The following is a 25,333-nucleotide window of genomic DNA, read 5'->3' on the forward strand; positions in this document are numbered from 1 at the left end:
ATGTAAGAAGAACAGTTTGGGACATCAAAGGATAAAGGGTGGAGAAAGGTCATACAACATATGTTCATTCTAATGTTGATGGTCAGTATTTGCTGTTAATTTATAATTTAAATTATAATGCATTTAGGATCTGTTTAAGTGTGTCTATATGTAATCATGACTGAAATTAAGGGACATTTATTTTTCTTGTTTAAATGTGACCTTTGGAATTTCCTCTACATTCTGTAAATCATGTCCCAGTGCAAAGTGATAACATCGTTCTGAGCGGACGAGAGAGTTTACCCGAAAATCATCCGGGTCCACACTGTGTTCACTCCAAGCAGAGTGAAAACTGCTGTTGAGGTACGAGCCAGAGCGCCGCAGATCCACCTCATCTTCATAAACTTCTGCTGCAATCTCCTCTCTTCCAGGCTTGGACACGGAGAGAAACTGTGGAACACATACAAGTAAGAGTAGTGTGTAAGACTACGTACAGGTCACATGTAAATATTTCACGTGTAAAAACAATTCATGCACAGCATTAATTATTTTGTGAGCATGGGTCGGTTGATCTGCTGGGCTCTTGGACCACACTCTAAAAACAATGTTTGGGTTTAACAACATAGGTTTTTAGAGTTATGACAATTTTTCATGAAATTATATTTAACCAACAAGCTACACAGAGTTAGGGATTTAGCCTTAATGAGCAGTCCTAACCATCTGAAATTGTTCAGCATTGTTAAAATAAAGGATGGAAGTTAAAATCCTGAACTCAAAGTGAAGAAAAATCAAGTTTTCAAGCCAAATGAATGAGGTTTTCTCAAATTGAATTTAACTAACACTAAAAATTTAGTTTAAATTACACACAATATCAGCTTGATGCAATCTCCCATGATTTCCAAAACTAATATTTTATCTTGTAACCATGTATTTAGTTATGTGGTTGTAATAGGTCCCTTGAATTACTTTTTACAATTGTACAATTTAATTTCTTTCATCCAAAGTAATGCACATCTGACAGTAGATACAACACAAGCCAAGATCTTGTCAGGAGAAACAACCTGGATAAGTGTCATAAAACAAGTTCAGGTAGTCGAGTGCAATACTTGAAACTTCACCGAAAATGGACAGTCCCTAAGCAATTCATAAAGAATTTCTTGTCCCACCAACTTTTCCTAGCATATTTGTATGTTAGCCAGCTCTCATGGTATAGATTAGTGACAGTAGATGTAAAAATAATTCATTACAAGAAACAGTCCTGCATGAAAGATTATGTTCAACTTTACTTTTTTTGGACTTTTGCTCTAATCTTTAATGTTCAGTGAAAAAAAAAAGGGGCCATTTCAATATACTCCATATTGCCATGAATCCATGCAACAAGTTCAGAGGTAAATGTCACGATTTAATGGTGCTGTTAACGCATCGGTGTTTGAAATGAGTCTAGCTGCATACTACACATTGTATTTTAAAAGCTTGTTGTCATTGTGTAAAACTCTTCATCTTAAAAATAACTAAAGCTGCCAGATAAATGTTGTCCCTGATACTCTCAGCCAAACCAGTCGAGGCTGATGACTGCGTGATTCTGCTGGAGGTTTCCTTCTGGTAAAGGGGAATTTTTCTTCCTGCTGTTGCCAGAGAGATTGCCTGAAGGAATTTGTTTGAATTTGCTTCATTTCTGTTTGTAATATAATAACATAGGGTCTTAACTTTACTATGTTAAGTTCCCTGAGATGACTTATGTTGTGAATTGGTGCCATATAAATAAATTGTACATGCTAAGGGAGAGCTAAGGTACATGGTAACAGCAATAGAGCATTTAGCTAGCGAGCATCGCAATGCCCAGGAAAGGCTGGAGCAAAAACAAAAAACGACAATATTCTGTTAACTCAACATGTTTGTTTTCCTCTGGTTTTATAACTGGGATGCGTTTTTGATTTTAAAAATTTAAACATTAAAATCTCAGTTTTACTTCAAAAAAACATGCTTTCTGGAGTGTGGACCAACAGGCCCAAAAGAGCCTTGACACAGTAGAAATCCTGAATAACAGAGAACACACAATGACACTTTGATCACACACAGCAATGCAAAATCATGTCTTTGACAGGGAAGCTGCATTTATAGCAGTGAATTAGATTTTCTTTTCATTTACTCCCCTCCGCTTAGCCAAAAAAAAAGCTTTTGACCCAATACTTCTTTATGTGCAATAAGAGACAAATATTCCAGATTACAAGACTAAGGACTAAAAACGTAGCAGCTGTAAGTATTTGTCAGGTTATTAGCACATTAATGTAATTTAAATAAACCTGGAACTTGGCCAAGAGCAAGTGCAAAGAGTAAAGACATCCATTTTAGATCAGTTACATGATGACCTTTTTTCTGCTAACTTCACTGCAACATAGGTTTACTTTGGCATGATGACAGAAGGATACTGAATACCTTGGGAATAAATAGCAAAGCAAGAGTCACAGTGATGGTGACATGAGTGTGTGTGAAGGAGAGCAGCAGCATCCAGTCAGGATGGAGAGACGGAAAGGTGAACCTGAGGGAGGCAGAACACACAAAATCAAGTGTATGCTGTGTTTGTACTGCAGAGTACGGCACACAAATACACTGACGAAGGCATTGCTCAAGCAAATGTGATTGACTGCCCTGACATGTTGGTCTCGCTTTCTGTTTACCGGAATAGGTGGAACATGGAGGAGAGAAGCAGCTCGTTGTGGATGGCGATGCCCATGTAGCGAGGTTCGTGGAAGGCTGAGGGGACCGGCCTGACAGCGGTCCACAGGGAGCTACCCCAGCACAGGAACAAAAGCTCCGCTATGGCAGGAGAAATGAGGATGGAGAATCAAATGAAGTCATCTAGACAATCCGATTGACTTTGTTGTTGCAATGTTGCTTTCTAAACCGATTTTAACATTACTTCAGTGAGCACGAAACTGGAATTACTGAGGGAGGTGATGGACTTGTAACTGTATTAAACAGGAATTATCCCTTGAAGTTCCTACCAGTTTCCAAATTCTTCCATGCTGATAATACAAGTTCATTTAAAGTAACACTCCTTTTAACATGATACTTGCTTGAGCACGGGTTGAAGTGAAAATATGAGTAAATTGAGTTGGGTTAGGTTTACGTTTAGGTAGTGTCTACAGATACGGACCCGTACCCGCAGCCTGTGGCCTACGGATACGGCACTTTCCCTTAACATAAATATTAATGAGCCGTACATAAATATTAATGAGCCGGCTGATGAACGCGCTTCGTGATTGGCTGGTAATCCGACGGACATAAATATCAATGAGCCGGCGACGCTGATGAAGGCGCTTCCGTGATTCGAGGTGAATCTGCGGAATGAATGGGGGAACTAACAGCCAGCAAACTACAAGTATTTTTTTTACCTTCAAAAGTAGCGACAGACTATTACATATTAACAACCTAAACAAAACCCTGACGTATTTTCTGCGTCTGTCAACACAGACCCTGTCACAGTCACTTTAATGTTAGCGGACTCTGTTGAATGGCTAAGTTACATCACCACAAACAAATCTCACAATATCACAGTAAATCGAGTTTGTGGTTTTTTTTTAATTCATGCCGAATTAAAGAGCTGCTCCTCACCATTCACGAGTGTTTGTTTCATATTCGACATCCTTAATTTTATCTTGTAAATTAGCGTCCGAAATTAAATGGGAACATTTGCAATGGAGTTCGTCAGCCGCTTCCACCACTGAACGCGGTAAACTACTTAATAGGAACTGGACTTCAAACAATTTAGACACGGCGTCTAAAAGCGTAAAAACTGCAATGTCTACGTAAAGTGTGAGAGGAGACGGTGTATTTTTAGTTAAATTATACAATGTTCGCCGTCAAAGTCATTCATATAAACTGCCTGTAATGTGCAGCAAATAGTAGTTAACCATCGCCAGCTCTTCAGTGACCTTAACGGTCCGTACCTCTAGTACAGATGCTACAGGTACGGGTCCGTACCTCTCGCATCAACCTTAGGTTTAAGTGCTCTAAAAGACTCGATTGAGGCCTTCTGAGAGTTCTTGGGGACTACATTGTCTGCAGTTACTATATTAGTATATTTTGTGTTTTAAAAAATGGTTTCACCCGTCCAAGCTTTATGTCAATGCTCATGCCAAAAATTTGCACATTTAAAACAAGAAAAGCACTCAGAGAGCACAATACTCCATCAAGGCTGCTCAGTTGTTGTGTGATTTGTGGTCTGTAGCAGTTGACGTAGTGTTCCGTTGTTGTCATAGTTACAATGATGCCGTGTCGCTATCTCGCAATGATACAGAAATCTTTAACAAATCCATAGATCCAGACTATAAGCTGCATCACTGCTAAAATCTGATCACTTGGTTCTTATGTCATTTCTACGGAGCCCCTAAGGTCCCACGGAGGAAACAAATATATAAAACGTGCGCACGAGATACTAAAACGTGTGCACGTTGTAAAGTTATTTACCACCTTTTGACTTGTCCTTGTCCTCGGCCACTACGGCTTCCAGTAGCGACATCAGATGTATTCAAACACACACGTAATGGAGAGAAGAAGTGAGCTCATTAACTTTTACTTCCACCTCGGAAAAACAATAGGCGCGTTAAATGACACGTATTTTTTCCTTTCCTTTTTTTAATCAAACAGTATTGTTTGCTTGCTATTGTTTACTTACTAAAGCAAGATTGCTACGTTAAGAATGGAGCGAAGGCTTACAAAAACTGTTTAAGCCCAACACATTCAGCAGCAGCAGGGGTCTCAAGATGAGCCAAGCTCACCGCTGGCAAAACGTATGGCACTGGGGTCAACACCAGCGGCTGATAAAGGTTTGAGGCTCAGGAAATATCAGCCCGACTTTTTGAAATATGGCTTTTCATTCACAACAAAAAACAGCATTGACTACCCACAGTGTGTCATTTGCTCTGAGGTGCTGGCCCACGAGAGCTTGAAGCCAGCCAAATTTCAAAGACATTTGGAGACAAAACACAGCAGCTTAATTGATAAACCAATTGATTTTTTTCAGCGCAAGGAGCAAGAACTAAGACGACAAAAAACAGTGGTGAGCAAATATTCTACAGTCCCTGCTAGGGCCCTGGCAGCTTCATATGAGGTGGCATATCTGGTGGCTCAATCTTAAAAGCCTCACACGATCGCAGAGAGCCTCATCCGTCCCGCAGCTGTAGTGATGACAAGAGCAATGCATGGGGAGAAAATATCTAACACCCTTTTAACCATCCACCTTTCAAATGACACCATGTGACGCCGCATTCAGGACATAGCAAATGACATTAAACATCAACTGATTGACAGGATAAGAAATAGTGGAAGATTTTCCCTGCAAATTGATGAGTGCACAGATGTGTCAGGAGATGCGCAGCTGCTGGCGTTTGTGAGGTACAGCTACGAAGGGAAAATGCACGAGGGTATGTTGTTTTGCTCATCAATGGAGGGAACATGCACTGGACGCGATATTTTCAACAAGCTTGACTGTAACATACAAAAAGAGGGACTGGCATGGGAGAGCTGTGTATCTGTGTGCACAGATGGAGCTGGAGCTATGCAGGGGGCAAGAAAAGGTTTGAGGGCCTGCGTGTCGGAGGTCGCTCCCCATGTGAAATTTCTGCACTGCATGATCCACAGGGAGGCACTTGCTGGCAGGTGTCTCGTGCCAGAGCTTCATGATGTTCTCCAAACATCAGTTAAGATAGTTAATTCAATAAAATCACGGCCCCTACAAAGCAGACTCTTTGCCACACTCTGTCATGAAATGGGATCAGACCACGAAGCACTTCTCTTTCACACAGAGGTTAGGTGGCTTTCTCATGGCAAAGTTTTAACGAGGCTCTTTGAGCTGCGTGACGAGGTCCACATATTTTTATCAGACTGCAATTCTCCCCTTGCTGACTATCTGACTGACTCAAAGTGGGTCGCTAGTCTGGCATATTTAGCCAGCGTTTTTGACAAACTGAACACCATAAACTTGTCCCTCCAAGGCCCAAACACAAATGCCCTTATTCTGTCTGATAAGATCACGGCATTTAAGAGAAAGCTGGAGCGGTGGGCCGTACGAGTGGAACAGGGAAGTGTTGAAATGTTCGCTGAGCTTGATGAATTTATAGAGAGTTGCGATATAACCACTGAAACTATGAAAGAAATTATTGTGTCTCACCTCAGGAGCCTGCTTCAAAGTTTCAACAAGTACTTCCAAACTGATGAAACGCCCGAGAAGTATGACTGGATACGCCAGCACTTCACCACCTCCACCGCGCATCACCTGCCATCAGAGCTGCAGGACGCCCTGATAGATCTCCCCGCTGACCGCATATTACGCACTGCCTTTTCGACATCGTCCCTGGAAGAGTTCTGGCTGTCAGTGGCAACGGAACACGCGGCATTATCAAAGACTGCTACCGACGTACTGTTGTCATTTCCCTCCACATTTTTGTGTGAAAAGACATTTTCCGCACTGACGTACATGAAGAACAAATACAGATCACTACTCAGGGTTGAAAATGATCTGCGTGTGGCTGTATCAACCATAAAGCCGAGAATGGAGCTGCTCTGCTCTAAAAAACAGGCCCAGCCATCGCATTAGTGCTTACAGCCATTTGGCTTTGCGAAACAAAGATAGTGTTGTTTTTTGTGTGAATAATGTTTGCATTCTTCTTCTGTTTACGTTTTACTGGTACTTGAAAAGAATAGCATTTCTGTTGGTCTGTTACTCGAAAAGTTAGCCTCTTGGGGCTTTTTTATGTTCCTAAAATGTTTCATAATACAACAATAAAAAAGTAGTAGCTGAAATGTGATTATAAGTGCTTCGTCTGTGTGCATTTGACATACGATCTGTCGTTTCAGCACCACAGACAGCGCGTCGGAATAGCTGTAAGCTCCGAGGGCAGAGCCGAGCAGGTAATCTAAAATAGGAGAAGGTAACCCAGGACTGGATGCCAGGCAGGCTGGCTGGAAGCCAAATTATCTGTGGGCACGGTTCCAGGCTGGAGAAGCAGGTGAGAACCCGGACGGCAGGATTCTTGGCAGGGTAGAGAGAGAGAACGTTAGAAACGTTACAAAGCACCAGGTAACATTGAGTTGGCTAGACGTGACTGACTGAGTGGTCGAGTACAACAATCTGGCAGGGTGTGGAAGGTTCAGCCGGTCTTTATTGCAGAGGATGTAATCAGTGAGATGAGGCACAGCCGTCCGGGTCTCGTAGCGAAGCTGATTACCTGAGTGGAGGCAGCTGAGGCCGCGCTCCACCCAGGTGCAGCGCTGGGGAGAGTGAGAGCAGAGGAGAGCAAAGAAGAGGGAGAAAAAGCGGGAGACAGATAGGATGGGGTTTTTGGGATGCCAGACAGGGGTGAGGAGAGGGCTCTGACAGTATTTAAACAGGGAATTTTCCCATCTCTCCCTCTGCCTGCTAAACAACTCTGCTGCCCTGCATTGAATTTTGCTGCGTGTTCTTCACCCCCACCGCCACCCCAGCATCCACTTGCAGGCTCCGGGGGTGTTCAGAATGTTTTGCTCATCACTCCTCCTCGCCCTCATGTAAACATTTCTGCAGGGAGTGATGAGACCATTATGGCTGATTATGATGGGCATTATAAATCACTATGAATGTGTCCTGTGATTCCTTCGTCTGTTCCGTCTTCCTCCCCTCACCCCGGAACCCACGTCTGCTCGTCCTCCCTTCTCCGCTCCACAAACCCCTTGGTCTGCTCCGGATTCCGCCTGCTCCGCCGCCCCAGTCACGTCCCTGCTATCAGCTTTGTCAGCTCCGTTTCTGCCCTATCTCCCGGCCCCCTTGGACATTATGTGAGTTTCCTTTCCTTAGAGTTCAGTTTTTGTTTAGCTCCCCACCGCGGCCGTCGCTTTAGTTTCAGTTTAGATCCCTGTTCCGTTCATTCTTTGTGTCTCCTGTTTTGATTATTTTTTTGTTCTATAATCTATTAAACTTTATTATTAATCCACCCACCTGCCTGTTGCCTGCTGCTTGGGTTCAAACCACCTGTTTCTTAACAGGTTTTCATTTAACCCGCAACCTGAAGTATACCTATTCTGTTTTAAAACATTATTTTAAGCTCGGTGCTCTGTTTTCTTTTGTGCAAAGTTATTCTGACTTTGATTTGCTTGTTTGACTAAATAAGGGGATTAATCAGTAACGGACAGCTCTGGTAAAAAGGTCAGTACACAATATTCAGGACCATGGACAGCAAGGTTCTCCTACTTAGGATTATTCCATCTCTCATGGCAAGAGCAGCAAGAATGTCATTATATGACATTCCGAGGTGGAAGTAAAAGTTAACGAGCTCACTTCTTCTCTCCATTGGGTGTGTGTTTGAATACATCTGATGTCGCTGCTGGAAGCCGTAGTGGCCGAGGACAAGGACAAGTCAAAACGTGGTAAATAACTTTACAACGTGCACACGTTTTAATATATCGTGCCCACGTTTTATCTTAAAACGTGCGCACGTTTTAGTATCTCGTGCGCACGTTTTAATATCATGTGCGCACGAATAAGTATCCTTCGTGGCACCTTAGGGGCTCCGTAGAAATGACATAAGAACCAAGTGATCAGATTTTAGCAGTGATGCAGCTTATAGTCTGGATCCATGGATTTGTTAAAGATTTCTGTATCATTGCGAGATAGCGACACGGCATCATTGTAACTATGACAACAACGGAACACTACGTCAACTGCTGCAGACCACAAATCACACAACAACTGAGCAGCCTTGATGGAGTATTGTGCTCTCTGAGTGCTTTTCTTGTTTTAAATGTGCAAATTTTTGGCATGAGCATTGACATAAAGCTTGGACGGGTGAAACCATTTTTTAAAACACAAAATATACTAATATAGTAACTGCAGACAATGTAGTCCCCAAGAACTCTCAGAAGGCCTCAATCGAGTCTTTTAGAGCACTTAAACCTAAACCTAACCCAACTCAATTTACTCATATTTTCACTTCAACCCGTGCTCAAGCAAGTATCATGTTAAAAGCAGTGTTACCTTAAATGAACTTGTATTATCAGCATGGAAGAATTTGGAAACTGGTAGGAACTTCAAGGAATAATTCCTGTTTCCAAACACACAATTCCAGCAAGAATGTCATTATATGACATTCCGAGGTGGAAGTAAAAGTTAACGAGCTCACTTCTTCTCTCCATTGCGTGTGTGTTTGAATATATCTGATGTCGCTACTGGAAGCCGTAGTGGCGGAGGACAAGGACAAGTCAAAACGTGGTAAATAACTTTAAAACGTGCACGTTTTAATATATATCGTGCCCACATTTTATCTTAAAACATGCGCACGTTTTAATATCATGTGCGCACGAATAAGTATCTCGTGCGCACGTTTTATTTTTTTTTTCCTCCGTGGCACCTTAGGGGCTCTGTACATTTCTGACCTTCCCTGAAAATTTAATCGAAATTCGTTAGTCTGTTTTTGAGTAATGTTTCTAACATAAACAGACGGTCAAACCATTACTGATTGTCAAATAACCTGGACAGAGTAATAAGAGCCTTTTGTAGTGAGCCGTGAGATGGATGCTTTCTTCTGATGTTTGTCTGCTAGAACTCACCCACAGCCATCATGTAGTCCCAGCGGTCCAGGTAACACAGGTTGAAGCCCTGTCCGTCTGACGTGGTGGTAGTGATGAACACCGGAATGTTCCTGTCACGGTTCTGCAGAACACCCACTGTCCACGCACACAGAAACCAGCTGACTGTCATCAGCATCACTCCCAGAATCCTCAGCAAGTGGAGACTGGACATGTAGGGCACTCTCTGGGCCGTGCGAGACAGGAACACCTTCAGCACCCTGTGCAGAGGCAAGAGTCATTCTGCTGGAGGCACAGTTTAGAAAGCATACATCTGGTATTAAGATTTAAGGATCTTAAAGTGAGACTTTTTCACCACTGTGACATTACAGGATAATGAAATTTTTAGTTTTCTGTTCTACAGTCCTGCTGCCAGATATGTTTTCTGCCCACAACCAAATCAGAAGGGTAAAAAATTGGGCTGTTATAATTTTAAAAAATTAATTTGAAATAATTAAACGCAAGTGCTTTAGCACAGAGCTAGGACAGACCAAACAATAGAGAAATAAAAAAAGGAATGATATTGTTGTTAATCATTAGTATTGGTATTATTAGTTGAGTCATTGAGCTGGAACTGCTGAAGATTATATGAAGAGGCAGAATCCATGGATGAACTGTGGCATGTTTTACAAGATGCTGTACATAATGAATAACTTAAAAATGTGTGCCATCGCAGCAAAACATGGAGCTGTTTTATCGTGTGTTCACACCACATATTGTTTTGTTTGAGGTTAGTAAACAATTCACTGTATTCAACTGAGCAAATATGTTTTTTCCTGATTAATAATTCAACTTTTCTACAGACATTGGTGGCGTGGAACAGTTCCGTTTGATTGCCTTTATGTTGGTTCTATTTTGCTTGGCTAACATTCAGACAATGCATTTTCAATATCCTGATGCACATTTTTTACTTCTGCAGAAAGGTTTCGTTTTATTTGCCATCGATTTTACATAAATGAAGATGCAGACATGAACTATTATCTGCAGTGGATGTCAGCATCTACAGTTTGCTTATGTGAACTAGGTTGCTCATTAAAAAAAAAAGCTAAAGTCCGTATCACACAAATATAGGTCTCAAAATTCAACAACTTAGAAGCCCTCAAAGTTGTGCAGATTATAAGGTACAGATATGTAAAACTAGACACTTATATTTTACTACTAAGTGGACTGTGTGTCCATGGCAAGGCCACTTAAAAGCATTTAAAGACTCTTTAAAAGTTTTATTTCACCACCTTTTACCATCACAACCAGACATCTGCTGTCATCATGAATATATGCCAATGAAATGTTTGTCATATAATACTTGTTTTCTTGTTTGTTTGTTTGTTTGTTTGTGTGTTTGTATTAACGTCATTTACCATCATTCTGTGACGTTAACATGAGATGTCATTAAACAGAGGTCTGTAAAACAAGTGGAAACAGCTGTTGCTGCAGAAAGTATGTTTTCATTACCTCTGCTAACCTACCTGTACATCTTCAGTGTGACTGTGCCGTAGACGATGGAGAAACCGAGCATTCGGACCCAGCGGAGCAGAATACACCTGAAGGTGCTCGGCTTGAAGTACAGAATGAAGACCTGCAGAGGTGGAGAGAGATGGTTACTGAGATTAAAACTACAGCACCAATGTGGACCACGGTGTCTGTTGGTGTGTATTTCAATTGCATATATACTGTAGTATATATAACATGTGGTACCTTCACTGGTACTAGTGCATAATAGCTCTTTTACTTTGACTGCAACTTACAAGCAGTTCTTGGTCTACTATCGGGCTATTACGAGCAAAAAAGAAACTAGCACTAGTTGTACTTGCATGGTGATTACTGGCTCAAACTCTACTGTTTCCTGTTGTCTCAGCAGAGGATGGAACAGAGTCTTCATGGTAAGTTGTGAACTAGTTTGTTAAATACTTTGCAGCCAATTTAATACACAAAAAAAATCCATATTTTTTTCTCTTTTTGTCAAAACTGTACTATCCTGCATAGAGATACACTATATATACTGTATTTTTAAAGACTTGGGCTCAAATGTTGATATCAGAAATTTTTACTCCTTAAAAACCACACCACTATGGACATCTGCCCCAAATTTCTAGTAGTAGCCATTTTCAAATTTTCACAACATTTACTGTTTTCACCACTACTGACACTGTCGTATTTCAAGTACCAGTTCCAGCAGGTGTAATGATACTGTTGTTACAGGTAGTAATAGAACATAAATAACAAATCAGTAAGGCGACTGAAAAAAATAACTGATTGCTATTATTTAAATTGATTGCTCCTTTCCAAGTAAAATTGCCTTGCATTGTGTGCATTCAGCTGCTCATCAGTGACAATTAGCTGCTTTTCTTTGTTTTAATATAAAGTAAACTGAACCGAATGTCATGGCAATGCAACTTAAAGTTTGTCAGAACAAAATTGTTTTACAACTGTTGTTGACTCCTCCAAAATGAGTAATTGATCTGTTGAGAAAATAATCTGCAAATTGATAAATAATGAAAGTAGTCACTATTTAAATTCTCTAATTAATACTCCTGCTACTATAACTGCTGCAGCTACTCTGACTGTTGCTATTACTGGTGCTGCTAATAGCGTCGTTAGTAATACTGCAACTGCTTTTACTGTTCTTATTATGACTTTATTTCTTGTTTTTTAATACTATCATAAGTAGTGCTACCACCAATCTTACTAATACTAATCTTGCACTTACAAATGTCAAGCATACAAGCATTTTTTTTCAATGAAGATAGCATTAAATGAATCTGGAGTCCAGTCTAGACATTGTCAATGTGGTAAATGACTATTGTAGCTGGAAACGGCTGATTTTCATGGAATATCTCCATAGGGGTACAGAGGAACATTTCCTGCAACCATCACTCCTGTGTTCTAATGCTACATTGTGTTAGCTAATGCTGTTGAAAGGGTAATTGATGATTAGAAAACCCTTGTGCAGTTAGGAATAAAAGTGTGAGTTTTCATGGAAAACATGGAATTGTCTGGGTGAGCTCAAACCTTTGAATGGTAGTGTAATCGCACATCTCGTCAGCATTAATATACCATTTTGTTTTTCAGTACACCACTTTCAACACCAGGTTGTCCCTTTGCTTTGGTTCAGTACGTAACAGTAGAGTAGATGACTGTAATTCAGGAATTAAAGCTTATTCAGCTGTGACAGTCAGTGTCAGTCACTCTGCATAAGAGCATCAGCTAAAGCCTAAAATGTGAACGCAACTTTACATTGTGTTCAAAGCACTCGTAAAGGATAAACTGCTCAGAGGGAATCCATAGAGAGAAAGACAATGTGCGGTAAACCTCTGGAGAAGGGTAGGTTTAATCAGCAGAGATGGCAGGCACTCAAAGGCAGATTGGGGTCTCGTTTATAGATGCACTGCAGGAGATGGTAATCTGATTGGTCGATCTAAAGCAATAGGAAGTGAGCAGAGCCCAAGAAATACCAGTGACCCCACTGAAACTAGGAGCCCCATGTCTAACCAAATAAAAGTGTCCAGGTTTTCCATCTCATTCTGGTAATGATATGCTGGAAACCAGCTGCTAAAGCCAGTTCCTCCTGTGACCTTCTTTGTTTGCTCTGAACTCAGCTAATCCCTGCAGTTCGAACAGTATGGCTGTAAACAGTAAATAAAGACATTAGTAAGCTGATGCTTCCTTAATGCTAAGTGATGATCTTCCAACCTTTCCATATAACTCACATCCTCCTCAATATGATTAATTCCATAAGCAGATTGATTGAAAAATGAAGAGTCTGTTTAGCTTTAGCACTAGTAATGTCCACACAGGCCTCTAAAATGGAAACAGCTGGTTAATCTGGTGACACCATGTATTTTCCTCCAGCTCTACCAGCAGATGCAGTTTTCATAGTGAACCAGACTTTCATGATCCCCAGAGGATGATCCAGAGCACTATCACTGACTACTGGATACTTGGGTTTTTGAGTGAAATCTCTCCACAAGTTCTGGATGCATTGCCATGAAATCTGCTGTAGACATTTATAGTCCCCTCAGGATGAACTGTAATAAGACCCTCTGACTTTCTATCCTGACAGTGAGAAATGGGTTTCCCACTTCAGTTCCGTTTAGTTTGGACAGTTCATAAATCCAGCCTCAGCTGCTTTTAGTGCTAATTAGCATCCTAAACCCAACATGGCAAACATGATCTATATTAGACCTCCCAGATACATGTAGATGCAGCAGATACCAGCTGTCAGATGCACCTGCCTGCCATATCGCAGCAGGATTTTAGCTTGAAATAGTAATGGCATTTCTTAAAATTGAAAACATTATTTCCCCCAAAAAATTCACAATCAGCAGCCTTATAATCTAAGGGCAAAATGTTTTTAGTTTATACTTTGTAGAAGATATTCCCCTTCATTGTTTAAGGAGCAGCCAGCCAAGACTATATTTGGAGTGTAAAGCCTACGTCGGTGTCACTTTTATGAAAAATTATCCCGTAATGTTAATATCCTAAAGAGGCTGTAAGCATCGTTTTTTACGGCAACATACACCTATCAGGCATAACGTCATGACTACCTGCCTAATATAGTGTTGGTCATCTTGACCAACACTATACGACCCATCAAGGTACGGACTCTACCAGACCCCTGAAGGTGTTCTGTGGTGTCTGGACTCTACCAGACCCCTGAAGGTGTTCTGTGGTGTCTGGACTCTACCAGACCCCTGAAGGTGTTCTGTGGTATCTGGACTCTACCAGACCCCATTGTACAGCTCACAACTAACTGTTGGGGTTCATTCTCACTGCTCTTCTTGTGACATTTCTGTCTGCAGCAAACAACTGTTTTCAGAAGAACAGGTGTAAAATAACACTCCGCCGAAAGATCTAAAGAACGTAAGCCTTCTGCAGATAGGGCTGACCTAACATTGCTGCTTTATCGATCTGTAAAAGTCACAACATTGTGATTTACGGACACATGTCACTGTTACATTAATGTTACTCAGGGTTCATTCACACATACCCACCACAGCGATAAAAAGAGCTGCAATATTTGTGATACATCCCAGATTAGAGAGTATTAGATCATACAAGCAAAAGATTTAAGCCTAAACTAGTAGCAGATTTATAAACACGGAGAGAGGATTAGTCAAGATCTAATGTTGAATGACACTGTGTGATTTTCTTCTACAGTTTCTAAACATTTGGAACTATCCTCATCCTCATTTTGCAGCCATCCTCAGGTTGGGTCATGAGCTCCATCATACATGTCAGGATATTATTTTACTGGTAAAGTTTGATCAGATTATTAAAGCCAAAATACCTGTCAGTGACATCAGGGTTTTTCCGTGAAAAGTCTCTCAACAGGATGTTTGTGGTAGTAGCCTAATTATTGTGTACATCAACAAGTTCAATTTACTAAATGCAGAACACGGCCTCAGTAATCATTATAGCACCTACCAGCACTACGTTGCTGATCTGGTAAAGTGGCTGAATGTAGTTTAGATTTTAACCATGTTGAATGTAATGTGCAAATGGCGCTCGGTCCAACCTAATGTGATCGTCGTCACAGCTTCGATTGAGAAGTGACCAGTGTTCATAGGAGCCTTCGCAGAACATTTACCAGCTATAGAGCCAGATGTTTTCCCAAGGTGTTGGTAGAGACCAGAAACAGAGCTCAAAGTGTGTAACTGTTGAACTTCAACATACTAGTGGCCAAAACAAAAGTCCAACAAATGAAAATGTTTCTCCAAAACTGCTGGAAGAAACTGCAGTTTTTCCTAAAGAAATGCTGCCTACCTCAGCTTTAAGAAATGATCTGTCAGTGGTGCGTGCACAAATTGTTTGTCCTGCCATGAACACTGTTAAAAGAGATGTGCAAATGCAAAAAGACGGAAAACTGCAACTCCGAGACTGTTACACTAAACATCTAATTCAGCTTCTTTTACTGTGAACATGTTGCCGACAAAAAGTCTTACTGGTACATTTATGATTTCAGATGAATTTGTGAGAAAAACTTTAGTAGAAGTCTTTGCTGAAGATGCTGTGAATATGCACACACAGAAATTCTTCTTTGTTCTCCTGCAGTCTTTTAATAAATGCATGCAATGCGAATGTACTAGTATTAGTAATAATGAAAAACATGCTGGCATAGAACCGGTCTTGCGTGTGTTGGTGGTTTTGTCAAGAACGTCAATTCCAGCAGGTGATCTGTTTGTAGATGAAATCGAAAGACCAACCCAGTGACACCCCAGTGAGATGACAGAGTGAACTCTGACCTTTCATCTCACACTCTCAGAAGTACAGTCAGCTCCGTGGGCTGCTGTTCACCTTTGAGTTTTACCAAACAAAACTCTTGCACCACAGCCCCAAAATGATGAGAAGTTTTAGCTCATCTTCTCCATTCATGTCCATTTTCACATCTTCACAGCTTTAATTTCATAACTGAAAAGTAGCTTGATCCCTATTTTGTATATTCTTGTCTAATCCTTTGCATCACTCTTATCGTAATCAAGTGCAAACAGCTTTTACTGCATATTTTACCCACAGTTTTAGAACATGCATATTTCTACATTCATTTTTCGGAGGCACTGCTTTAATGACTGTGCCACCCTACATTTTACTACACATCAAACATGTTGATGCTATCTACACCTTTTTGTCTTTTTATTAAAGGAAATGCATAAATGTGTAACTGAATGTCAAAAATACACAGATGCATTTCAGGGAGATCAGAAATGAACGGAGGCAAATGAAGCAATCTGGTAAATCGGAATCAAATGTTTGTTTTCACTCAAGGTTTTTCACTCAAGGTCAGATCCGAGTAGCGCTGTACTCGTCATCAAAATGAGTCAAATAAAAAAATGAGTTTGAAACTTTTAATTATCAATTTTTGTTTGTCAGCTTAATTGGTAATTGCTCTCATTTTGGTTGCTGCTTCAGTAATTTGAAGTTTTGAACAAAAACAAAAATTGACTCACTGTTCAATTTTTTCTTTTCTGTATGTTTTACTTGAGGTTGGACTGTAGCATTAGAGCCCAAAAGCGCAGAATACAACCAGACACGGACCAAGATGCACAAATGCATTATGTGTTACGTGGTGCATTTGACTGTACAATAAGTTCAGGGCTACGGTACACTGGAGGGGCTTAGAGATGTATATAAACATTAATCACAGACTGGAGCCACAGGTGGATGGACTGCTTTTGCTGGTCAGACTAAACATAGCAAAGCAAACTTCCTTCAAATGCCTTTTTGAGCAAGTTACAATATCAAATCCATGCCTCAAACTGTAGCTTCAGAAATTCTACTGGTGTTGTTATTACCTGTGATTTTTATTTTCTTTAATCTACTGTCTACAACAATACAACTAGCAACTGTGAGGGACTTCTCTTAGCAAAAGATCTGAATATTCCCTCCAGTTCTTATCACTTGCTAAATACACAACTGTTTCATGCCTTGACCATGACGATCACTTGTTATATTACTGGACAGTATGCCATCAGTGTGCAGTTCAGAGCAGCAGAGCCCATGAACACGCTCACACACAAACACATCACATTAAACTAAATCAATGATCAATAATGTGCAGCAGCACAGGAGCAGCTCTGAATCACTCTGCAGACACCAGCTCATATCGACCGACGCCTTCAGATGGATAAAAAATAGCAGCCAACTTACATTAACGCCTCTTTAATTGGTGAAATGAATCGAAAGATTGATTGATAATCTATGACTGGAGCAGAAGGACGTTATGAAAACTGTCGGCTGTGTTCCCACCCAGCCCATTACACACAGGCATGCCCTCACCCCATTCACCCTCCCACAAATCGTCCATTATGATATAATCCTGGGCGCTGTGCTGTGCAGTGATCTGTAAAGAGCTCTAATCTGCAACACTCTCAGCCGGTCAGCTCGCTCACAAACTCACCGGGAAGTAGAGGAGCAGAGAGCCGAACAAGATCGTCTCCAGCAGCAGGAGGCCGGACGCCCGGATCCTCTGAAGATGGAGGTGGAGAAAAACAACAAATAAGAGACGCCGTAGCCCAAAGAAGTACATTTTGCCTATTTAAAAAAAAAAATTCTATCCTGCGCCTTCACATTAGAGAGTCACAGTCCCACTCCACTGTCAGATTAGGTGCTGTATTTCTTACTTGAGGGTTATTTACTCTTTCAGAGAAACATGACACTGGGGTTTTCTGTCCTTCAAATTAATTAGGTCTTCATTTGAAGCTCTTGCAGGTACAACTAGCCTTTAAAATACCCCTACCCAAACCTAATGGACCTAAATTCTTTTATTAAAGTGAAAGTAGAACAGTCACATTGTGGGATAAATCCAAAAAGCAGCTGACTCAACACTAACACATATTGCTTTACCAAAACCTTTTTTTTTCATTTAATAGTCCACACACTTGTTTGTCTTCAAAAATATATTTCTCTTCTAAAGGATGATGTGGAACCATGAATAGTTTAATATTGAATACATTGAATTGTCTAGGTGAGCCCAAACCTTTGAACGGTAATGTATATACATTGTCCACCTTACCCTAATGCAACAAAGGCTAGCTCAGAAAAAGAGCATTTTTTAAGCTCTCTATTGGTTTTTGCATCTTATATCTCACAAGAAACCATCTGAATTGATTTTCCATTTCTGTGACATCTGTGATTCATAGATGAATTCTGACTAAAAGTCTTATGTAATGAAAAAAAGAACATTTCTGTCAAATAAACACTGCATCATTTAAAACCCAACACAACAGCTTTACTGCTGCCCTTCCATGTAAACTCCATCCATATGGGGGCCTTGCAGAGCCAAAGGACCTGACTCACCCGGTTCCGACGATGGCGGTAGGCCACTAGCATGCTGACAAAGATGAGGAGCATGAAGCCCCCCTGGACAGCCAGCACACCGGCCCTCAGAAGCCCGTCCTCCTGCACCCAGCAGGGGGTGCCGTCCTGACAGCTCTTGCAGCCTGGCCAACATGGGAGGCAGATGGGCATGTTCGGGAAACACATACTGCCGCCGTCACTCCTGTTCACAGGGCCTCCATCTGCATCGCACACAGATACATGCATCTATCTTCACATGGTTTCACACAAACCCATAAGAAGACCTCAAGTTAGCTCTACAACCTGCAGCGCTTTCAGCAGTATGCAAATTCTGGAAACGAGTTATCAAAATGTCTCTGAAGGAGTTGTTTATCTTAGTTTTTAAAGTAATCACAGGCAGCAGATTTTTCACAGCGTTTTCTTGTTTGTTTAGAAGATATGATAAACACGATTCCCAGTATTTGTAGGGAGGAAGCCTGTGAGGGATCCTCTGCAGCTGCTTGTAAAGTTGGAGATGAACTGGAGTCACCCAACTTGATACACATACTTAAAAAAAAAGTATGATTGGCTAAGTGTTAAATTGTTACATTTTCACAGTAAGTGTTTTCATCTGCCTTGTAGGTGTGGTAAGCAGTATTTTTATTTTTTTGCACTGTTGGGCAAAAGTTCCATATGAACCTTTTAGCATGTTGCATTTCAAGAGGTCTGAGAGAAAGCTAAACTTCAGCACCTCCTATTGGCGCTGTTTTCATACTCTACAAATTCCAGTTCATCATGGGAGATTCTCAAAAAAAAGTCCACGGTGAGAACAGGATGTTGCTGAAGCAGTGGGTTAGAGAAGGACTTTCTCTGGGCAGAGCTGGGTTTGTATCCTGTCTGAAAGAAAGGTGTGGGTATGCCCGTGCCAGTCTGGATTTTTTCAAATATTTGCATCTACTGATTTGCTTTTTTAGAGATTTCTGCATAATGCAGCTTTAATAACAGTGTTCAGAACTCAGCAGCACTTTCTTCTAGGTATATATTCTTATATAAGTCTTAGAACTGAGACAACTCAGTTCTAAGACTTATAACCAGGGGTGAAAGTAGTTTGAAATTCTTGCCGGTACTATGACCAAAACCCTCATCTCGCTCTAACTTCATGCATTTTAAAATAGCAAAGTTAAAACACAAACAAATAAAAACATATTAATATTTTACTGTAGGCCAATGGAATAGGTAGGAATTAATAACACTTGAAAATACAGTAAACTTTTTATGGCGTCATAATTGAGTCAAAAGTCGCGCGGGCGTAACACTCAAAAAACGTACCGCGCACGAGCGGAAAAAAGTCTCCACGGGCGCAAAAAAACTCTGCGCATGCATGGCAATGGCATGCAAGGAGCCTCCTACACGTGTGGAGACATTGCTACGCGTCCGTGTATGGTGCCATAATTATCCATGGAGCTCTGATCTACGCACGCGGGGAGAAGACTTTTGACCCTTTGTGGGCGGATACCAGTGCTCGCCACAACCTCCCTATGACTGGCTGTCTGCGACAGCAAGAACTCACCCCCCACGTGGGATGCCACTGTATACAAGAGAGGAAATGACACAGTCCACTGGAGCCCCTTTGATGCTGCTGCCGCTGTTCTGCTGTGCCCATGGACTGCAGCTCCACCGAACACACACAGAACTGAGCCCGGATCTCCAACTGCCGGTGGGTGAGTGTCTCCACGTATTTCTGGCTCTAAACGGGAGGTCTCAGAAGCCCAGCGTGTCTACTCCAGTGATTTCAGTGACTCTTAAACTCCCTGTCAGAATCACTGGAGTAGACACGCTGGGCTTCTGGGCCGATTCCAGTCAGTCCACCTGGGTAACTGCCATTAGCAAAGGAGCTAACTAACGTCTAATCGCTGTACTAAAGGCTGACAGCCCCGCAATGGAGCACTGAGACCCCTCGTAAACCCTGTTGAAAGTTTTTCAGCCAGTCATAAGAATGCGTGGAATTTCAGGTGTAATTTACTGCTCGCCCCGTCCCGGCGCAAGCGGCGCTTGTTGACGTCTATTGACTAGTTGTGGGAAATGTCCCAGTGCAATAAATCAAGTGCACCGACTTGCTATTGGCTGCTACTGGCCATAGCAGTCGCTGTGTTACGGAAAGTAGACACGCATGCGCACTCACGTACTGCTGAGTGAACGGTCGACAGCAGGCAGCCAGGCGGTGTACCCATAGATACCGGTGGAAGAGCGGCGTACCACCACCGGGTCTTTTCCCGGTACTGCGTATCGGCTTACTTTCACCCCTGCTTTTAACATGCGTTATTTGGTACATTTAGAGTAAAATAGATGATAAAGCAGTGCATGTTTTATGCTGAGTCTACTTAATGATTGACAGGTTGCTCCTACATCTCCGTTCCTTCCGTCTGGTTTTAAAAGACAAAGATAATGATGACCAAATTCCAAACTTGATGCTTCACAGCAGTAGAACATAAACCAGTAGGTCGCAGTATTCATGTTTTATAAACAGTCTACGTGTTAACCCACAAATAATTATTATTGGCATTCATTTGTTGTTCTTTGCTGTTATTGGCATCTGAGCTACTGTTATGGCCCAAAAAATGAATGCTGAAATTATCTCTCCATCCATCCATCCATTTTCTTCTGCTTATCCGGGGTCAGGTCGCGGAGCCAGCAGACGAAGCAAGTCATTCCAGACGTCTCTCCCCTCAGCAACGCTTTCCAGCTCTTCCTGGGGGATCCCAAGGCCTTCCCAGGCCTAATCCCTGGGTCCAGCCTGTGGTCTCCTCCCAAGTGGACGTGTTCGGAGTAGCTCCAAAGGAAGTCTCCCTGGAGGATTCCGAATCAGATGTCCAAACCACTTCTGATTTGTTCCTTTTGATGCGAAGGAGCAGCAGCTCTACTCCGAGCTCCCTCCGGATGTCTGAGCTTCTCACCCTGTCTCTGAGGCTGAGCCCAGTCACCCTGCAGAGGAAGCTCCTTTCGACTGGTTGTATTCACGATCTTGTTCTTTTGGTCACCACTTGGATCTCATGACCATAGGTGAGGGTTGGAACATAGATGGACTCAGGTCTCTCTTCACCATGATGGTTGGATGCAACGTCCACATTACTGCTACCACCGCACCAATCCCCCTGTCCATCTCTCGCTCTATTTTCCCATCATCATGAACAACATCCTGAGATACTTTAACTCCTTCGCTTGGGGAAGCAGCTCCCTCCCAACCAGGAGGGAGCAATCCACCAGTTTCTGGCAGAGAACCATGACCTCGCTAAAATTACTTCTACATAACTTCAGCTAAACATTTTTAGCCCAAAGTTTATAGTGTAAGAAACACAACAACAGTAAGCCATAAGTAAACAGTGACTACAAGTTACCAAAGTGAACTTTAGTTAACTTCTTTAAATAATCAACAGTGCTGACTAGCTAAGCTGCTGCTAAGAAAGAATTTTACTGGTTTTTACGTGCTCAGTTTTGCTGTTAAATGCGCCTTTTTAGGCTTCATCTCTTATACCCAGATAAACAATAGATCTTTTAAACTGGACAGCAAATCCATGAAATCCTCTGTGGATCAAATCTGTGTTGCAATATGTTGAAACTAAACTTGTTTTTACTTTTTATGCCATTGGATTGTGAATCTGGATTGCAAACCATCAAAAAAATATTAACTGTTTGCATGAGAGTTGGAATTTCTTACACGTTAAAATCTCCCAATGAAGCTCATAGTTGGAGGTAAAAGAAACACCCGGTAACATCATACTACCAGCTGGTTAGTTCCTGTTATATTAGGTCAGCTCCATTCTCATCTCAGTAATACATGACAGTAAGAAATAGCACAGATAAATCACACCCTGTGTTCAGTAAAAGACACACAAGGCTGGTGATCCTCTGTGTTATTGTCAGCAAATCCAATGAAAACACCAAAACCAATAAAGCAGTAATCCATCTGTCAATACTTGACAAGTTCTCTGGCTTCTCAGCGACACGCATCTCCAAGACCCTTCATTCATGCTGAAGACATAAATCTTTACCACTGGGGCAGTTTTAAAAAGGGCTCAGCAATTTACTTCTGCCTTCAATGTACAAGGATGAGGTGCATTCTGGGGGATTTCTTTCATATGTGGATAATAACGCTTTGGTGCTGAGGAGTAATATGAGTGGTGGACACTTGTTCATGTGGTCAACTGAGGATTGGGATTTCTTGACAATAAAAGTATACAATGTTACTACAATCATCCTTTCAAATAAATACACTTTAAGATACCATTTCAAATACGAGTTATTAATGAGAAGAGGGGAACCAATTTGAATTAATTAGCTATTAAATTTCAATACATTTTTTAGGTTTAATTTCTGTGCAGTTTGGTTTAAAAGGACAGGAAAGTGTATGCAGAGTCATGAGGAAGACCAAGAGCTGAGGCTGCAGAGAGCGAGAGTTATCGATCCAGCTGTTGACAGATGTTCATGGGTGACTTACCTGCATCCTCCAGGGAGATGTCAGGGTTGTAAAATCCCTCTTTACAGCGGCAGCAGTACTGACCCAGTCGAAACCCCTGGCCTGGAATCGGCACGCACTGTAAATAAAACAGACAGCATTCACTTATTTTGGAGTTCATTTTTTTCCCCGTGTTCTTGAAAACAGCAATTCGTTTTTTTCTGATTGTCTGGCCATATTTTATAAGTTTTACTAATTTAAAAGGATTTTGATACGCTGCTTGTCTTCTTAAAATCCTTCTCCTTGCTGCTTCAGCGATCTTAAATGCATTTATCCACAGACAGTTTTCGAAGAGGCACCATTTATAAAAGGTCTGTAAGTTTTAACAGACAGTTTTATGAATTGTTATAAATATATAATGCTTAATGAATTAAACAGCCAAAGGTAGAAAAAAAGTTTCTGTTGTTGGGGAATTTTTCAGGGTCTTATTAGTGGCTTACAACTGATCTATAAAGGATTAGGAAACAATGCAACACATCCACTGATTACAGCTGATCAACCCTTTGTAAATGATGCTGAAAGAAAGAAAGTGGTGTCAAAGCAACTTCCTGCTTAACTGATATCATCATGGAAACAGAGGCTCCTCCATCCTAAACTAAGATGGAAACTCCATTTTAGCTTTAAGCAGGAAGGTTTTTTACACCCAGTTACACAAAGTCTCACTTAAAACTGTACAACAGCATTGAACAGAAACAACTCCACTGACTGCTCCTAAAAAGAAGAGGGACTTCTTGTCCTATTAGTGCAGTGGGTAGACAAAATAACAGAAACAGACAGCAGCAGCACACCGATTAGGGGTCCAGTGTTTGTGTAGTTTCTACCAAACTCAGTTTTACTCATGTCCATCTAACACACACACATGCAGTCAACGTGCTCCATCCTATCAAGCAGCTCACAAACTGTTGCACAAGTTGGCCTCCGTAAACCTGATACAGAGCGAAACAAAACTGTATGCAATTACTGTGAGAAAAATACACAACCAAGTACTTTCAAAACCTTAAACACACCAGATTATTCTATGGTGGTGGCCAGGCTGAGACTATTATCCACACTGGGATGATTCATTTTAGTTTGAATTTTACCTTTTAGTTTTTCTAGTATTCATTTTTGGGTCATCTACTTTTATCATTTTGCTTTACAGGCAAGCTTGTCATGTAGAAGTACTGGTACTTACTTTTTTTCACCCTTAATTGATTAAGCTAAAACATTTGCTTGATTGCTGTTTTCATTCACGGTTGATAAAGTTCATAAGAAAATAAGATTCTGAATTACATAAAATATAATAAGCTACATGTGAGAGTCTCATGTCAAAGTGTCCTTGTTCTGCTCAGCACACCCCCCAGGTTGAGGCATCCCACTGTGCCCATCCAGCCTTCGGTTTCTTAGTTTGTCTGCAGGTTCTGTGTTAGTTTCCTTTTGTTCAGCAGTTTGTTCCATTTGTTTACAGATTTCTTCATAAAATGGAATAAATTTTCTATCATAATTCAAGAGCATTTTAAATTGATTTGAGGGCAGCATTTATCGATTTCATTCTCAGATTTCGTGATATTGTCTCTCAGAACTCTGCTCTCGCGCTCAAATTTGCTCTGCGCGTGCTCTAACTGTGTCCTCGCACTCGATTATGATGCTGCTTGCGCAGATTTCCTGCGTTCAAATTCAAACTCTTCCTCTTGCTCTCACGGAACTTCTGCTCACAGATCTCTGTTCTGCTCTCGAATTTTTTGTATCAACGCTGTCAACCAATAGAAGGTCGGCGAGTTTTGACCAATCACATTATCCCTGTTTATTCAAAGCAGGTTTTCATCTTCACAATCTTTAAAAGTTTGTAGGAGAGCTTAAACTAATCCACAGCTAAATGGTTGTATTTATATAGCGCTTTTATCCAAAGCGCTTTACATGATACGTCACATTCACACACTGATGGCGGGAGCTGCCATGCAAGGTGCTAACCACGACCCATCAGGAGCAATTAGGGCTTCGGTGTCTTGCTCAGGGACACCTCGGCATGAGCTCGATTGGCCGAGGATCAAACCAGCAACCTTCCAATTACAAGACGGCCACTCTACCCACTGAGCTATGCCGCCCCAGCTAAATGTAATTCATACACACTTTAACTAACAGAAATATACGCAACCCCATTATTTAGATTCAGAAACAGATTTGTATGCAGTTTGTAGCGCAGCTGGTCAGAAGGTCTTGGTTGAATGTGGAGCTGGATGTGCTGTAAAAATGCACATGTATGGGAAGAACTCTAGAGAAATACACCTGCAAAAAAGTTCTGCTAGAAAAATAGTACTTACTGGATGTCACTCCAGGTGAATAAGTGTGTAGCCTTCTAACGCACTTCATTATTACTCCACCAAGGAACGTCCGTCTGTTTGTCTGTCTGCTAGCGACATTACTCCAAAATGGATTTGGATGAAATTTTCAGGGAAGGTCAGAAATGAAACAAGGACCACCTGATTAGAT

At 41.3% G+C, this 25,333-nt stretch overlaps 1 protein-coding gene across 2 annotated transcripts in view; it reads right to left on the bottom strand.

The window, feature by feature from the left end:
- The window catches only part of gpr179 (G protein-coupled receptor 179), a 49,850-nt gene that overhangs the window by 5,402 nt on the left and 19,115 nt on the right, over nt 1-25,333 (bottom strand). Inside the window, exons 3-10 of one of the 2 annotated variants that reach the window (XM_022196534.2) lie at nt 22,847-22,943; nt 18,373-18,593; nt 17,474-17,542; nt 11,046-11,155; nt 9,562-9,800; nt 2,658-2,796; nt 2,416-2,518; nt 283-429 (exon numbers count right to left, since the gene is read on the bottom strand). In XM_022196534.2, the coding sequence (XP_022052226.2) occupies nt 283-429; nt 2,416-2,518; nt 2,658-2,796; nt 9,562-9,800; nt 11,046-11,155; nt 17,474-17,542; nt 18,373-18,593; nt 22,847-22,943 (1,125 nt within the window). The remainder of the gene's footprint in view (nt 1-282; nt 430-2,415; nt 2,519-2,657; nt 2,797-9,561; nt 9,801-11,045; nt 11,156-17,473; nt 17,543-18,372; nt 18,594-22,846; nt 22,944-25,333) is intronic. The other variant, XM_051945619.1, reaches the window with a different exon arrangement.

The sequence above is a fragment of the Acanthochromis polyacanthus genome, chromosome 3, assembly GCF_021347895.1.
Source record: "Acanthochromis polyacanthus isolate Apoly-LR-REF ecotype Palm Island chromosome 3, KAUST_Apoly_ChrSc, whole genome shotgun sequence".
Classification (NCBI taxonomy): Eukaryota; Metazoa; Chordata; class Actinopteri; family Pomacentridae; genus Acanthochromis; species Acanthochromis polyacanthus.